General features: G+C 40.1%; 1 protein-coding gene across 2 annotated transcripts in view; it reads left to right on the forward strand.

Moving 5' to 3' along the window:
- Nucleotides 1-17,680, forward strand: part of mcama (melanoma cell adhesion molecule a) — an 81,685-nt gene that overhangs the window by 49,984 nt on the left and 14,021 nt on the right. The window contains exons 1-7 of one of the 2 annotated variants that reach the window (XM_051659820.1): nucleotides 7,990-8,131; nucleotides 11,624-11,748; nucleotides 11,865-12,090; nucleotides 13,243-13,313; nucleotides 13,415-13,502; nucleotides 16,809-16,988; nucleotides 17,544-17,671. In XM_051659820.1, the coding sequence (XP_051515780.1) occupies nucleotides 8,044-8,131; nucleotides 11,624-11,748; nucleotides 11,865-12,090; nucleotides 13,243-13,313; nucleotides 13,415-13,502; nucleotides 16,809-16,988; nucleotides 17,544-17,671 (906 nt within the window). In that variant the 5' untranslated portion in view covers nucleotides 7,990-8,043. Of the gene's footprint in view, nucleotides 1-7,989; nucleotides 8,132-11,623; nucleotides 11,749-11,864; nucleotides 12,091-13,242; nucleotides 13,314-13,414; nucleotides 13,503-16,808; nucleotides 16,989-17,543; nucleotides 17,672-17,680 lie in introns of those variants that run through there. The other variant, XM_051659829.1, reaches the window with a different exon arrangement.

A 17,680-nucleotide genomic window follows, 5' to 3' on the forward strand; every position in this document is an offset into this window, starting at 1 on the left:
TCATGTAATCTTTAACCGAGTAAAATATTGTGTTGATACGTCAAAGCAATCAAAATTATAGCATTACAAATATAATTTATCCTAGTGTCCAAAAACATCTTCAAGTGTCCAAAAGCCTCTCCAAACAAAACATAATAATTGTACATAAGAACTAATTACGTTGCAAATACCACGACTAAATCAGCGTTCCCGCGGATCCTTAAAAAGTCTTAAATTCGGTTTTCCAAAATTTAAGGTCATAAAAAGTCTTAAATATCCTAAATGATACAACACAAGTCTTAATTATCATTTAAAGAGTTCTTAAATTTGGGGGCGGAAAGACCAGAATCTTGATATGAACTAATGTGATTATCAAACTTCAAAAGATTATGATCTGATTAAATAAATGCTTGAGAACAAATATTGAGTATGTGTCATGTGCTTGGCGCCATCTTCTGGTGGTCGTATGTAATTAGAGTGAATGATCCTCTCTGCTCATATTTGGATGACTTCCACCTCTGGTTACAGCGATCTGAATCCTATTACAATTGGTTTAGCATTCCATGATGCTGGGCAACGTACTATATAATTTCCGATGAAGTCATCTGATCCAGGAAAGCGAACGTGCTTTTAACCAGGTAGCACATTATGTGCTGTGTGCACTGTGCTTCGTGTGGATTATCTAATGATCTGTGCATCCGATTATGTTGTGTGTGGGCTCATTTTAACGGAATTCCCCTCCTCTAAGTAATGATATGTGATATTTTATGTTCTGTTTATTTATCGTGAAGGTATAAGAGAAAATGTGGCCTATAAGCAACACCTGATTACATGTAACATGCAAGTCAAAGACATTTACTTAGCTATTACTCGCTATATTTATGTTTGTAAAATGAATAGGCTGGTTGTATTGTACTCTTTGAGAGATTTCCAAAGACACATGACACATGGCTATATTTGATCAGTTTGATGTTATTACCGATAACAATAATACTGTATGTACAGTGCAAATTTATTAATAAATTATCAAAACGGAACAGTTCTAATTTGTCTGCAAATTTCAAAGTACTTGTTCAGTTTTGGTCATAATGCCTACATGCATTGAAAAGAACAGCTTCTAAGCTTTAAAACTATACCTATTTTGTGTTGGTCAAGACTGTAGTTATTAATATTTTGATAATAATTTTTTTGTCGGCGGGCCCACTGGCAGCCAATCTGAGCTTAAAGGGTTAAGACTTGTGTTCAGAGAATGTGTTTTGAATGTACTTAGAATATGTGTATTTTGATTTTTACACTTGTTTCACATATTCTGTTTAAGTATGTAAACGCAAATGCTTCTAGCTACACAAACTCAATTTCACTTTCCATTGTGTTTTGAAATGCATAGGCTACATAGAGTAAATATGTGTTGCATTCTCAGCACTGCCACAAGAGTGCTAAAACGGACAGTCTTCTTATACACGCGCTTGCAGTGCATTCGCAAAGCATTTCCATCTTGTCTGCATACTTGTGGACAGTATGTTTCTGTGCTAAACCTCACTAAATTTGGTAGTTTATCTTAAGACATTTTTATGGGAAAACAAAACAAAGGACAGAAATAATTACTGTTTTCATTCTGGTTTCCTGAACAGTCCCACCATCTTTAATTGGTCGGACAAGGGCTACACAATTATTTATATTTTAACCGCAATCACAGTTTCTGCCTCTCCTGGTTAATTAAGCGTAATCATCAAGTTTGAATCCAGGGCATGCTGAGTGACTCCAGTCAGGTTTCCTAAGCAACCAATTGGCCGGTTGCTAGGGTGGGTAGAGTCACATTGGGTTAACCTCCTTGTGGTCGCTATTATGTGGTTCTCGCTCTCGGTGAGTTGTGCATGGAGATTAGTGTGAAGCCTCCACATGCGCTACGTTTCCACGGTAGCGGAACAAGTCATGTGATAAGATGCGTGGATTGATGTCTCAGACGTGGAGGCAACTGAGATTCGTCCTCCACCACCCGGATTGAGGCGAGTCACTACGCTACCACGAGGACTTAGAGCGCATTGGGAATTGGGCATACCAAATTGGGGAGAAAAGGGGAGAAAATCCACAACAAAAAAAAGAAATAAAATTAAGCATAATCGTCTTCGGTATTAGTGATTAAGTTAGCATAAACGAGCAGCCGGGTAGCTGCAAATTGTTGTTTCGCATCCTTTCAGAAGTTCGCTACTGACCAATCTGTTTCACTTTTAAGCACTCCCTGAAATACTTAGCCTAAATGTGCACCACTCTGTAAGCATACAGTATTTCACATACTTGGAACACCAGAATCCACCATAATTAATGATATGCATAAAAAAGTATCACAAAAAGTATTATAAGTATTATATTACAATAATATTATGTTAAAGTTGACTGGATTCCAAAAAAAAAAAAAAAAGAAAAAACAATGAAAAGGGTTTCACTGTTTTTTTTTTTTTTTTTTACATTTTTAATTACAGTGATACTATGTTCTTCTGATTTGGGTGCAATAAATCTGTTCAAAATTTTTTTTCTCAAATGACACGAATTCTCAATAATAGTGATTAATAATAATGTTTATAATTTTGGGCAAATTAATCTTGATTATCATTTTAACCATTATCGTGCAGCTCTAGGTTAGACAAACAGATAGTCCTGCCCTAAAATTACAGCATTAGCAAAGCCAATGTTGCTATGTGGGCTGGTCGGGAGGTTCTAACAAACAGAGCATTATTTTAAAAGCACCACAGAGGAGGGGTTCAAACCTGTGAACTTAGGTTTGTACTGTGTCTCTGCACAGTAAGCTGGGATAAAAGTAATTAAAAAAAAAAAAAAAAAAAAATTCCCACACTTCAGAATCAGAATCAGTTTATTGCCAAGTATGCTTACACATACAAGGAATTTGTCTTGGTGATAGGAGCTTCCAGTGTACAACAATACAAAAACAGCAGCAAGACAGATAATAATAAAAAATAAAAAATAGTTATACACATACGTACATACACACACAGACATACACATACATACATACATACACATACGTAGTGCAATCTAATACAAATCTGTTATCTGTTATGTACAGTGCAAATACAAATCTGTTATGTACAGTGCAAATGTTTTTTTATTTGTTTGTTTTTCTCCAGAGGAATGAAATGGCAGAAGAGGTTGGATGTGTTGGATAAATATAAAAAAGAGTAAACTGTGTATTGCACATTGTTATTGCTCAATGGGGCAGTTTAACATTTCATGAGATGGATAACCTGAGGGAAAAAACTGTTCCTGTGCCTGACGGTTCTGGTGCTCAGAACTCTGAAGCGCCTATCAGAAGGCAACAGTTCAAAAAGGTAGTGGGCAGGGTGAGTGGGGTCCAGAGTGATTTTTCCAGCCTTTTTCCTCACTCTGGAAGCGTATAGTTCTTGAAGGGGGGGCAGGGGACACCAATAATCCTCTCAGCAGTCCGAACTGTCCTTTGTAGTCTTCTGATGTCTGATTTCATAGTTGAACCAAACCAGACAGTTATTGAAGTGCAGAGGACAGACTCAATGACTGCTGAGTAGAACTGTATCAGCAGCGCCTGTGGCAGGTTGAACTTCCTCAACTGGCGAAGGAAGTACAACCTCTGCTGGGCCTTTTTCACAATGGAGTCAATGTGGGTCTCCCACTTCAGGTCCTGTGAGATGGTAGTGCCCAGGAACCTGAATGACTCCACTGCTGCCACTGTGCTGTTTAGAATGGGGGGGGGGGGGGGGGGTCAGTGTTGGGGTGTTCCTCCTAAAGTCCACAATGATCTCCACCGTTTTGAGCGTGTTCAGCTCAAGGTTGTTTTGACTGCACCAGACAGCCAGCTGTTATACCTCCCTTCTGTATGCAGACTCATCGTCATCTCGGATGAGGCCGATGACAGTGGTGTCATTGCAAACTTCAGGAGCTTGACAGAGGGGTCCTTGGCGATGCAGTCATTGGTGTAGAGGGAGAAGAGTAGTGGGGAGAGCACACATCCCTGGGGGGCACCAGTGCTGATTGTACAGGTGCTGGAAATGAGTTTCCCCTGTCTCACAAGCTGCTGCCTGTCCGTCAGAAAGCTGGTAATCCACTGACAGATAGACATGGGAACAGAGAGTTGGTGTAATTTATTCTGGAGTATAGCTGGGATGATGGTGTTTAAAGCCAAAATGAAGTCCACAAAAAGGATCCTTGCATATGTCCCTGGTCTGTCCAGATGTTGCAGGATGTTGCAATCCCATGTTGACTGAATCATCCACAGACCTGTTTGCTCGATAAGCAAATTGAAGGGGATCTAGAAAGGGTCCAGTGATGTTCTTCAGGTGGGCCAACACCAGTCTCTCAAATGATTTCATGACCACAGACGTCAGGGCGACAGGTCTGTAGTCATTAAGTCCTGTGATTTTTGGTTTCTTTGGTACAGGAATAATGATTGAGCGTTTGAAGCAGCGTGGGACTTCACACTGCTCCAGTGATCTATTGAAGATCTGTGTGAAGATGGGGGCCAGCTGGTTAGCACAGGATCGAAGACACGCTGGTGAGACGCCATCTGGGCCTGAAGCTTTCCTCGTCTTTTGTTTCCGAAAGACGCGGCTCACATCATCTTCACATATCTTAAGTGCAGGTTGAGTAGCAGGAGGGGGGAGGAGGGGGTTGCAGGAGGTGTTGGTGTTTGTGTGAAGTGAAGGTCAGAGTGGATGTGGGGTGTGAGATTGGGCCTTTCAAATCTGCAGTAGAACACATTCAGGTCGTCAGCCAGTTGCTGGTCCACCACAGGGTTGGGGGTAGGAGTCCTGTAATTTGTGAGTTGTTTCATGCCATTCCACGCTGATGCAGGGTCGTTAGCTGAAAACTTGTTTCTCAGCTTCTCAGAGTATCTTCTTTTAGCCACTCTGATTTCCTTGTTCTGTGTGTTCCTGGCCTGATTGTACAAGACTTTACCCCACCCCTGTAAGCATCCTCTTTGGCCTGACGAAGCTGCCTGAGCTCTGCTGTAAACCACGGTTTGTCATTGTTGAACTTTAAATAAGTCCTAGTAGGAATGCACATATCATCACAGAAACTGATATATGATGTAACAGTATCTGTGAGCTCATCCAGGTCTGTGGCTGCAGCCTCAAAAACACTCCAGTCTGTGCAATCGAAGCAGGCTTGTAGTTCCCACTCTGCTTCATTGGTCCATCTCTTTATAGTCCTTACTACTGGCTTGGTTGATTTTAATTTCTGCCTGTAGGTTGGAAAAAGATGAACCAGACAGTGATCAGAGAGTCCCAAAGCTGCTCTAGGGACAGAGCAATATGCATGCTTTATTGTTGTGTAGCAATGATCCAGTATGTGCCTGTCTCTGGTGGGGCATGTAATGTGCTGTGTGTATTTGGGCAGTTCACGTGTGAGATTTTCTTTGTTAAAATCCCCAAGAATAATAATAACTGAGTCCGGATATTGTTGTTCCGTGTCTGTGATTTGATCAGCCAGCTGTCGCAGCGCTGTGTTCACACACGCGTTTGGCGCGATATACACACTCACCAGAATAAACGAGGAAAACTCCCGCGGCGAGTAGAAAGGCTTACAGTTAATAAAGAGCACTTCCAAATTAGGACAGCACATCCTCTTTAACGTTGTTACATCTGTAAACCAACTTTCATTGATGTAAAAGCATGTTCCACCGCCTCTCGTTTTCCCCGTTAACTCTGCAATGTGATCCGCTCTGAACAGCTGGAAGCCCAGCAGATGCAAAGCGCTGTCCGGAATGGCTTCACTCAGCCAGGTTTCTGTGAAGCACAAGGCAGCAGAGGTTGAAAAGTCCTTGTCCGTGCGGGTGAGGAGATGTACTTCGTCCATTTTGTTAGGAAGAGAGCGGAGATTCGCAAGATGAATGCTCGGCAGGGCTGTTTGAAATCCGCACCATCAGAGTTTGACCAGCGCACCGGCTCGTCTCCCTCGCCTGCGTCTCCTGAACAACAAAGCCGCGCCTCCAACTAAAATGTCCAGCAAAACGTCTGAATATTAAAAAAAACGGGAAAAGACTATCTGGTATAAGCTGTCGAATGTTCAGCAGTTCGTCTCTTGTAAAACTGGCTGGAAAAAGATTACTAAACACAGGACAAACAAACAAAAACAACAAAACAATAGGAGCGCTCCACACCGAGGCGGCCATCCGCGGCGCCATCATGTTTTGCAGTGTTGAGCTGAAATTGCACAAAAATAATCGCCACTGTGATCATGGAGGGCAACCCATTTCAGATGTTGTTGACATAACAAGACCCCCGTCCTTCCCTGTAGTCGCTGTGCCACTGACCTCATATTGCGGGGGGGGGGAGTGGATGACGAGTGATGGGGAACCTTTGCCAACGTCTTTCTCTTCCACCAGTCATTCGCCAAGGACATGGAAATCCCATAATAACCCATCTCCACAGCACCCCACGAGCCCAACTCCCTGCTTCCCAGATGTTTCCAATTAAAAAAGAGGCCTTTCAGTCTTTTCTGTATGCTGAGAGAGAGCAGGTTGCAGAAAGATAGAAGGGGTGAGAGGAGAAGAAATGGCTTTCTTCTGATACAAAAAGGCTGTTTAGGGCAGGGAGTGACATTTGGAAATTCATAATGGCTGGACGTTTGTTTTGATCGTAGCTAGGACTGGAAGACGAGAAGATGAATGGTATATGTCTGACGGTCATGTCTGAGACACAAGAGGATTTTCACAAAATCTGGGCCTTAAAAATGCTTTTTTTTTTTCTCAATGCATGTCACTGGAGATGTGCTGCCAAAGCGGAGCTGCTCACATATAATCATCACACACAGAAGTCTTTGTTTTTTCAGTTGGTGTGGTGGCCGCCACTGGCTGTTCTGTGTCTGCCACTCAAAACCTCAATGTTGCCACAATAGAAAAAAAAGGAATAGTTTGTCCAAAAATGGAAACTTTTTTCAGAATTTACTCTCCCTTGTGTCTCTCCAAACTTGTGGCTTTCTTTCTGCTGTGAAAAACAGAGGGAGAAATTTAGCCGAATGTTCCAAGCCACTCTTTTCCATACAGTAAAAGTGATCGGGGACTGGGACTGTTGAGGTCCATAAATTACAAAAAAAGCACAATAAAAGTAGTCCATACAATTAATGAGCTGTATTGCAAGTGTTCGAAAACCGAAGCTTTGTGTGAGAAGCATACTAAAATTCTGAAAGTCATTATTTACTGAAAATATGCTAATTTGTGTTCGTATTTGCATTAAATTCAAAACATCACAACGTTTTTGACATCATTAATGTCAAATCTGCAGCAGCTCATCTTGAGTTTGCATGTTTGCATGTAAAATTTTAGTTTTCTCTTCACGCACAGCTATTTTATGACTATTTTATGACTGTTTTTGTCATTGCATGGAAAAAAAACATGGACATTCTTTTTTGTGTTTCACAGAAAAACTAAAGGCAAATGGGTTTGCAATGAGGGTGAGTAAATGATGACAGGATTTTTATCTTTGAGTGAACTACCCATTTAAATCTTTTATTGCATGGTTCAGACACACATATTAATGTTTTTTTTAATATATATATTCCTGCACAGACTATTCACTTTTTGTGTTATGAAGCAAATTAATGGTCCATGTTTTATCCCATCCATGAAAATGCATTTGAAAGTCATAATATGCAACAGCTTGGTGTGGATCATTTTGGTGGTTGTCTAACTTGTATGGAGTATGTGATTTTGCCTATTTTTCTATGAAACAGTGAGTGCTGATTTGGAATGGTGGCCTGGTACATTCTTCAACCGAATATTGCCAGCCAAGTGAAGCTGTGCCAGAGTTTACTGCATGATCAATGTGGGTCAGCAGTAGACCTGCATGGAATCTTCACCTGCAGCTGAATTTGAATGACCGACATTCATAAAATTCGACAGCATTATTTGTTTAGTAAATATTTTGACTAGCCTAATTAGGTAATGCTTTCAGGTACCAATAAGAGTTTAGAACTTTCAGCTCCACTGAACACATTTAACCATAAAATGATTCTGTGCAGTGCCAGCTTCACAGGAGGGCATCCACAGGGTCAGACACTCCTCTGGCCCACCAAGTCATGAGGTTGACCCACCCTGGCAACCAACCCAATTGTCCAGCGCTTGACCCACCTTGCGTCTTAGAGCTGGAGGCAGTCCTGTTTCCAAGTAATTTTATTTGAAATCAATCACCACAGGATAACAACAAAGACCAGTGACTTCCTGATTGTCGCATATCATGAGTAGACCTGCATGGAGCGTGCATTCACGGATTTCTGCAGATTGCTTTGCAGGTTTCCGTAGAATTTAAAAACTTGTCCTCCACAAACATCCCTTAACCTTGCATGTTTGTTAAAGTCATGAAAATGATTAAGACATGGAAAGATAAAATAGACTTAGTACATGTTCCTGGTCATAATGTGCATGATTCATCAGTGCACATTATTCTAAAGAACACTTTTTTTTTTGCGTTGTAATCTTTCATCAAAATGTATTAACTTGCTCCATCTCTGAAACAGGGTTACAAGTTCAGCAACCAATTAGTGAGGTCAATTATTTCTTATATATTTAGTTTTTTAGCACTATATTGTGTATTTATTATATTTTTTTATAACATTTTTATATTTCTACTATGATCTTTAAAGTCATCCCCTTTAAAGCACCTGCTCTACAACCATCCACATTCAGAATGCCTTTGACCGTTGTATCGCATCTTCTGCTGTTTTGTGTGCATCTCGGCATGCGTGTTGTTTTTAGGAAGCCATGTCAAGGTAAAAATAGCTCAACTTACTTACAACCACTAGTGCCACCAAACAGAACTGCATTTGAACATTGTTTTAAAAAACAGCTTTCTGAATACGCCCCCCATTCTGCCATTGAGAAGGGGGGCGTAACATATAGTAGCTTTGTTAAACTGTGAACGATAGGGTAAATTGATTTTCTACTAAATGTACGCACACACCACCAATGCTCAGCGTCAAAATTCGCAAAGTGCCACGGAGCGCAAGTTGCATAGTTTCCATAAATTCGACCCAAATCATTATCAAAGGATAAAGATTATTTACTCTTGCCATCACTGGATGATCTGTTGTGAACATGTATCTTTCATATAGCCTACACAATGTATTTTCAGTTACAAGTATGTCTTTTTGTGGTTTGACAGCTTAAATGAAAGACCTTTTCAGGGCTACATTCAGAGAAATTGCATAATAAACGTCGCACAGTTACACCAGTTTCACTAACCTGCAAACTCATCAACTTCACTTTATTCATTCTTGAAATACAAAAACCTTTGTAACTTTGGACTGCCATCTGCGCCGCTTCAGCTCGTCCTTTGTGTGTGTATTTGTGTGTGTCTGTGATCATGACCGTGACTGGCTTCAGTAAATGTTATTTCGTCCTTTTGTGGTCTCCCAACACTATTATGCCAGACTGTTAAACAGAGGCCAACTGAGTGATTTGGAAAGCATGCCAATTGGGCTTCTAATTTAAATGTTAGCTAATTTTAATATATCGATGCCTCAAAAATGTATCGATAAAATAATGTGCCGATCAATAATCAATATATCGATATTTTATTACATCCTTAGTACTTTCTTAATACAGGTGCATCTCAATAAATTAGCAGGTTTTTGTTAAATGTGAGCCAAAATCATCACAATTAAAAGAACCAAAGACTTAAACTACTTCAGTCTGTGTGCATTGAATTTATTTAATACACGAGTTTCACAATTTGAGTTGAATTACTGAAATAAATGAACTTTTCCACGACATTCTAATTTATTGAGATGCACCTGTATACACCGATCAGCCACAACATTAAAACCACCTGCCTAATATTGTGTAGATCCCCCTCATGCTGCCAAAACAGTGCCAACCCGCATCTCAGAACAGCATTCTGAGATTATATTCTTCTCACCACAATTGTACAGATCGGTTATCTGAGTTACCGTAGACTTTGTCAGTTCAAACCAGTCTGGCCATTCTCTGCTGACCTCTCTCATCAACAAGTGTTTACGTCCACAGGTCTGCCGCTCACTGGATGTTTTTTTGGTTTTGGCACCATTCTGAGTAAATTCTAGAGACTGTTGCGAGTGGAAATCCCAGGAGATCAGCAGTTACAGAAATACTCAAACCAGCTCATCTGGCACCAACAATCATGCCATGATCCAAATCATTGAGATCAAAATTTTTCCCAATTCCTATGGTTGACGTGAACATTAACTGAAGCTCCTAACCCATATCTGCATGATTTTATGTACTGCACTGCTCTCTTACAGTTGGCTGATTAGATAATTGCATGGACGATTGTTGGTGCCAGACAGGCTGGTTTGAGTATTATTATTGAGAATTATTTTCCTTTAGTGGAGTTAGTAAGGATTCATGCAAAATGAAATGTCTCCTTTGTCTCCCACTCACAAAATGAAATTTTCCTTTGTGAGTGAGTAAAAGTGAGTAAAAGTTACTTTTACTTTTTAATACTTAAGTACAATTTAATGTGGTATTTTTTTTTTTTACTTTCACTCATGTACAGTATGTTTCTGGCTAGATACTTGGACTTAAATTGAGTAAAATTTTCACTCAGTATCCATACTTTCACTTAAGTATAATTTTTGAGTAATTTTACACCCCTGACAACAACACATCAACGCCTACTTTACTTTTAATCACTTCCGTAGCCCGCCCAGTAGTGCAGAGCAGTGAGATGGCAAAAATAGAGCAGGTCAGCCAAGAGCAGAGAGCCAGTCATAACAGTGGCCATTTACTGTCAAGTATTAAAGGAGAAGCAGCAAAAATACTCAACATTTTTGACAGATGGTCAGAATGAGGGTGGAAAATGATCATGTTTTACAAATAAATGAAAAAATCTTATATTATCAGTGAACCTCAAGGAACATATTAAAATAATAAAAAAGGCATGTCATGACCCCTTTAACAGCTTGAAGAAACGGCCCTTAAAAACGGGTCCGATCAGAGTGGGGTGAAACCTGAAACCAGCCTAAAAATACAGGACTTTTTTGTTGACTTGTTGTTCAAGCAATGCAGTGACAATTTCCTTTTTGGCCACTTAAATTTCAGCCAGTGGCTGCCAGTGGTGTTTAAGGAGGGGAGTACTCCTTCACAATTCACTGCAAACTGGTATGGAACGCCCACTTTTCATGATCCAATCAATTTCGTTATTGATAAAATCGAAAATTCAGAAATACATCACATTAAGGAATTAAAATGGGTTTACAAATGCCGTTTTAAGTAATGTGCTTTTTCTTATAACTGGATTTTAAAAGAGTTTTGAATGCATTTCTTTGTTACCAATAAAAGTGTAGTAGTCTCAGCTCTGTTACGCCATATTATGCAAAGAAATTATGCAAGATTCCACAGATTTTCCCCTACAATCAGCACAGAAAGTATGAGAATAGTTGCACAGATTCTCTGTGGGTCTAGACATTATTTACAGATGTCAACTGACCCTGGGTAACTTCAACAGAAAGAGTGTTTTACTGTTGGACTGGTGCTTACCTCATTAATAGAGGTGTAATTGAGTTTACTCTAAAGGCTGTGAATTAAACAATCATGCTCTGAATGAAATGCTTTGAAAGCTTGTTTAATGTTGAGTTGATAATGCAGCCTTGCACTGCAGCTCAATGTATTTGTCTTTTGCAGCTTGGGCGTTGGTGGATCTGAAGATGGAGGACACTGTAGAGGTTTATATGGATGAGACTGCAGAGATCCCCTGCCTGTATACCTTCACCGAGAACCCCAGTATAGTGATGGTGCAGTGGTTTGTGGTGAGTCCAAAAACCTCTCACGCTCTTTCAGTCTGTACACTCTTGTCTATATAGTAGTGCTTGCTAAGTGTGGGCAATGCATAACCACATTCAATTCCATTTCCTGTCTTCCTCAGCGGGCTCCTGGAGGTAATCGTGAGAGGATCTCCTACAGTGACCTGACCATGCAGAAGGTGGATGCAAACACAAGCTATAGCAATCGGATCACTGTCAGGTCAAACAGTGATGGAGAAACTCTGACCGTTCAGGACGTTAAGCTGTCTGATGAGAGAGAGTTCTTCTGCCAGGTCAGTGGGATGGCAGCAGGCAATGGTGAGGGCAAGACGCTCCTGAAGGTTTTTGGTAAGGTTCTTCCTTGTGTTTCAGAACATTCTCCCTAACACTGTGTCCTAACTAGTTATGATGTGATAAACAAACAAAAAGTCCAATAACTTCCATGTTAATCAGAGATTCTGTCCTAATTAACCATGACTGTAATGCAGTGTACACTGATGGACATCACAAACACACACAAAACAGCGCTTCCGTGTAAGTGATAAAATTATGAAGAAAGGACCTCTTAGTGCTATTTGATGCACAAAACAAGCCCAGATGGGACTTGGGATCAAGTATTTTTCAGCCTATGTAAGGCTCATTTTAATTACCACAGAAGCACACAAAATCTTAACTATCACCAAAATGTAGAATGAGACGTTTTTGTCTGCAAGTGCTCTTCATGTGGATTTCAAAGTAGGGCTTGACCCTGGTGTTGACGCCCTGACGTGAATCATTAACGCGGCTTCACGATTGCTGTTGGAAAGGGGATATCCACAGTCATCCATCAGATTAATATTGTGAAGGATGAGAGTTTAAGAGATTTAATGCCCATTGCAATGAATATGCAACCTATCTGGGGACTAGTTCTTTCAATTAGTCAACCTCCCAATTAGACTTTAGGAAACTTTTAATGTTACTTGAATTGGTGATATTTTAGTGCATTTCTATCTTTATACTGTTGAAAGGCTTTGTTTGGAAAATGTTAATAAAGCATTATATTGTTACATATTGTTTTCTTTCCTAAGATGGAAATAATGCATTTTGACAGCAAATTAAGTATATTTAGTGTCAAATTTCTGCACTTTCAAAATCTGTGATTAATCACGATAAAAAAAAACAAACAAACAATTAATCGCAATTAAGTCCAATCAAATAATGAGTCAAGAAAGGGAAAAACATGGCTAATATTACCTCTAGTTCCAGTTCTTTGTAGCTCCACCCGCAGTGAAATCTCATTGGCCCAAATTCCCAAATCAAATATGATTTGATTAACTGTGATTAACTGAGTGATTTTGTCGCATCACACAGCATTTTCGTTCTCAGATTGGACAGAAAAATAACTTGTCGCTCAGGACTTGACGCATCATGCCTGTTTAAGACACAGTGTAAAACGTTTATTATTTTTTGCCTTTTTCCCCTTATTCTCATACAGCATAAACAACAACTTGTCATTTTCAGCCCCTCCAGAGCCTCCTGTGATTGAAGGTGTTCTGTCTGGAGTTTCTGTGTCTGGGGACTCTCCAGCTAAGGTGCATCATACGCTCAAATTCTTCATATGAGCATATTTATGAATAGCCAAGTCTATAATGTATATGGTGAGTTTAAGCTGACTTGTCTTTTATTGGGTTAGATTGCATCTTGTGAGACCAGAGATGGCTTCCCCAAACCAAACATCACATGGTACCGTGATCACATCCCCATTCACCCTGTGAATGGCTGTGAGTAACATTAATATGTTTTACATGAACCTTGTCCTAAACTTAAACCTCAAAATTTTAATTTTTCTCATCTAACTCATATTACTTTCTTTCTTCTGCAGAACACAAACAAAGATATTTTGAAGGATGTATGAGCTGTTTTTGTCCATACAATGTAAGTCAATGGGGCCCACATTTTTCAGGCTCCAAAAAGGACATAAAGGCAGCATAAAAGTTATTAATACGACTTGAGTAATCATATGCAATTTAATTTAATCCATTTAATTTAATCCATGTCTTCTGAAATGGTATGAAAGCTTTTGGTGAGAAACAGACCAAAATGTAGGTTATTTTTCACTATAAATTGTATTTATTTATAGCTCGTTCACACACTTCCAAATGCTTAATACATGCATAGAGCGCTATACACGATCTAGACACAATGTTGCCAGATTCGCGGTTTTCGCATCCAGTTGGGCTGTTTTGAAAATGTAGGCACAAGTTAAAATTATAGAGTCGTTGTTTGAGTTTTTTGGGGGATACTTTTAAATGTACGGCGGCTGCCAAAAGGTTGATGATAAACACTAAAAAACGAAAATGACAACTGCTTATTACTGTATAATGATACTGGGATTGAGTACCTGGCAACTGCATGCAGCGTCAAAGCATTATCATTTTGTAGCCTGCACTGTTTCATTCGGGCAAGATATCAAGATTTATAGTGAATAAAGACTTATATTGTGGTCTGTTTTTCACCCAAAGTGATCACATTGCTTGAGAAGACATGGATTAAACCATATGAGTCATATGGATTACTTTTATGCTGCCTGTGTATTACTTTTATGTCCTTTTTGGAGCTTGAACGTTTTGAACCCTCAGTGACTTTGTATTTACAAAAACACATATTGTACAGCTTTCAAAATATCCTTGTTTTTGTTTCGCAAGAGAAAGAAAGTCATACGAGTTTGAGATGCAGGAGGGTGAGTAAATTATGAGAGAATTAATTTAATTTTTAATTTTTGGGCAAACTATTCCTTTAAAATCTATTTTTCAGTCCTCATTACTGTAATAAAATAATTCAGTTCTTATGCCATTTTAAGTTCATATTCATTTTAATGAATGTAAGTAATATGCATGACCCAAAAACAGCTATGGCTGTTCAAAGATCTGAGTTCCCTGCTGGAAAATCCAGCAAAAAAACTTAAAAGCTTAAAGTTAACATGAAATCAAAATTGACCCAATTTACTTTTTTAATACATATTCCATGGTCTTACTGTGAATGATTTATCAGTGCATGTAAAACTTTAATCAAAATGAATCTTGCTCTGCCTCTGAAAAAACTTTCATTTTTTGCCCAATGTCATAAAGCCGTCTCACATTTCAGCCTCCCCTCCAACCTCCAACCATGATCCAAAAATTCAAATCCCACCCTATATTTTGTCTTATTGAATATCCTGTTTTACTCTGAAATATTTCAATGGTTTCATGTTGACATTTAGGTGGTAGCTGGTTTTACACCTTTTCTAGCTGGTCCTAGCTGGTCATTTATAGTCAATAGCTGGTCCAAGCTGGTCTAGATGGTTCATGAGCTGGACTGCTGGTCTTGGTCAATCTCATTAAAGCTGGTAATTCACCTTGGACCAGCATAAAACCAGCTACTGTGCTCCAAAAAACAAATTTACCACCTTTATATCACAATTGTGAATTAAAGGGTTAGTTCACCCAAAAATGAAAATCATCTCATGATTTACTTCCCTTTAAGCCATCCCAGATGTGTATGACTTTCCTTCTTCAGCAGAACCAAAGTGAAGATTTTTATAAGCACATTTCAGCTCTTTTTGTCCAAACAATGCAAGTAGACAGGTGCCATCAGGCTGCTGGCTGTTTGATGGTCCAAAAGGCATATTTAGGCAGCATAAAAGTAATCGACACAACTCCAGTCGATCAATTAATGTCTTCAGAAGCAAATCGATAGATTTGTATAAAATAAAAATAAAAAACACTTCCTGCCAGCAATTGTCGCATCAGTGATGTAAGAGCAATGGTGCGTTCACGCGAGAAGTCGGAAGTGGCACTTTGTGTACAACAGAGGACCAGACATCACGTGAGAGTTAGGTCATTTCAAAAAGCAATACAGCGCTGACCGGAAGCAATGAGATAAGGTTAAATACTTTTTAATTATTGATTTGTTTCTTACACCAACCTATCGGTTATCTTCAGAAGACATTAATTGATTGACTGGAGTTGTGTGGATTACATTTATGCAGCCTATATATGCCTTTTGGGCTGGCAAATAGCCAGCAGCCTGATGGCACCTGTTTACTTGCATTGTATGAATGTTACATTTATATAGCACTTTTCTAGACTCTCAAAGTGCTTTACATAGTATACGGGGAATATCCTCAACCACCACCAGTGTGCAGCATCCACCTGGATGATGCGACGGCAGCCATAGTGCACCAGGAAGGTCACTACACACCAGCTATTGGTGGAGAAAAGGGGGCAGAGTGAAAGAGCCAGTTCATGGAAGAGGATTATTAGGAGGCCATGATTGAAAAGGCCATGGGGGAATTTGGCCAGGACACCAGGGTTACACCCCTACTCTTTTTTTTTTTTTTTCTCCCCAATTTGGGTTGCCCAATTCCCAATGCGCTCTAGGTCCTCGTGGTGGCGTAGTGATTCACCTCAATCCGGGTGATGGAGGATGAATCTCAGTTGCCTCCACGTCTGAGACCGTCAATCCGCGCATCTTATCACGTGGCTTGTTGAGCGCGTTACCGCGGAGACATAACGCGTGTGGAAGCTTCACGCCATCCACCGTGGCATCCACGCACAACTCACCACACGCCCCACCGAGAGCAAACCACATTATGGTGACCATGAGGAGGTTACCCCATGTGACTCTACCCTCCCTAGCAACCGGGCCAATTTGGTTGCTTAGGAGACCTGGTTGGAGTCACTCAGCACACCTGGGATTCGAACTCGCAAACTCCAGGTGTGGTAGTCAGCGTCTTTACTCGCTGAGCTACCCAGCCCCCCCCCCAATCTTTACAAGAAGTCCCATGGAGTTTTAAATGACCACAGAGAGTCAGGATCTCGGTTTAATGTCTCATTCGAAGGACGGTATGAACAAATGTGCTTATACAAATCTTCACTTTGTTTCTGCAGAAGAAAGAAAGTCATACACATCTGGCATGGCTTAAAGGTAAGTAAATCATGATAGAATTTTCAATTTTGGGTGAACTATCCCTTCAAGCTCTGTTACTTCTTTAATGTTGCCATTGATGTGTATGTGTTTGTCTGTTTGTGTGTGTGATATTATCTCAGTGGTGAACATTGTAACTCTAGTGACGAGGGAATCAAGTGGTCTGTATACCGTTCAGAGTGATCTGCATTATAAAGTGATTAAGGAAGACAAGGACGCCCACTTTTCCTGTGAGGTCAGCTACTTTGTCCCAGAAGCTGTCAGGACAGCCGAATCCAAAGGAGTCAACATCACTGTTCATTGTGAGTCCCTTTCTGGTTGGATGTTCTCTGTCAGTCATATGTTCTAGCAAAACGTGTTACGCCGTGTTCTAACCAGATGTGTTCCATGTTAATTGGCCACGGCAAGCAACAAGACATATAGTATTGTTGGTCACTTGTTTTCTGTTTTTCTCACATTGTGCTGGGTAGCTCTGCGCACAGTGAAGTCTCATTGGTCCAAGATCCTGATCCATCAAAAATGTTCTGATTGGCTGTGATGTGTCACTTCGTAAAGCATTTCCACTTTAAAACTGTTTTGACACTGGAAAGTTTGCGACGTGTCTGGTTTTGACAAAATAGCACCTGCAGTTTCAGAATAGTTTCATGTTTTATGTCACATGTAATGGATTATTTTGATTTGACTCATCTTACATCAAAGTAGGGTTGCATTTGTCATGATACGGCTACAAAATACTTTACTTTGTCAGTGCTGACTAAATAACTGTTTGTGAGAATTGCGTTGCCCTGGCGAGACTTGTCTGAATGCACTATTATTCATGGCCTCTGGGTCTTTGTGTATGTACGTATGTTGCGTAGACCCCACGACCAGCGTCGCGCTATGGAGAGAATCGCCCGAGGGCTTGGTCAAAGAGGGGGACACAGTGGAGATCCGTTGCCAAGGCGACGGGAACCCCCCAGCACCCATCACTTTCAACCGAGAACAAGTGAGAATG

The sequence above is a fragment of the Myxocyprinus asiaticus genome, chromosome 3, assembly GCF_019703515.2.
Source record: "Myxocyprinus asiaticus isolate MX2 ecotype Aquarium Trade chromosome 3, UBuf_Myxa_2, whole genome shotgun sequence".
NCBI lineage: Eukaryota > Metazoa > Chordata > Actinopteri > Cypriniformes > Catostomidae > Myxocyprinus > Myxocyprinus asiaticus.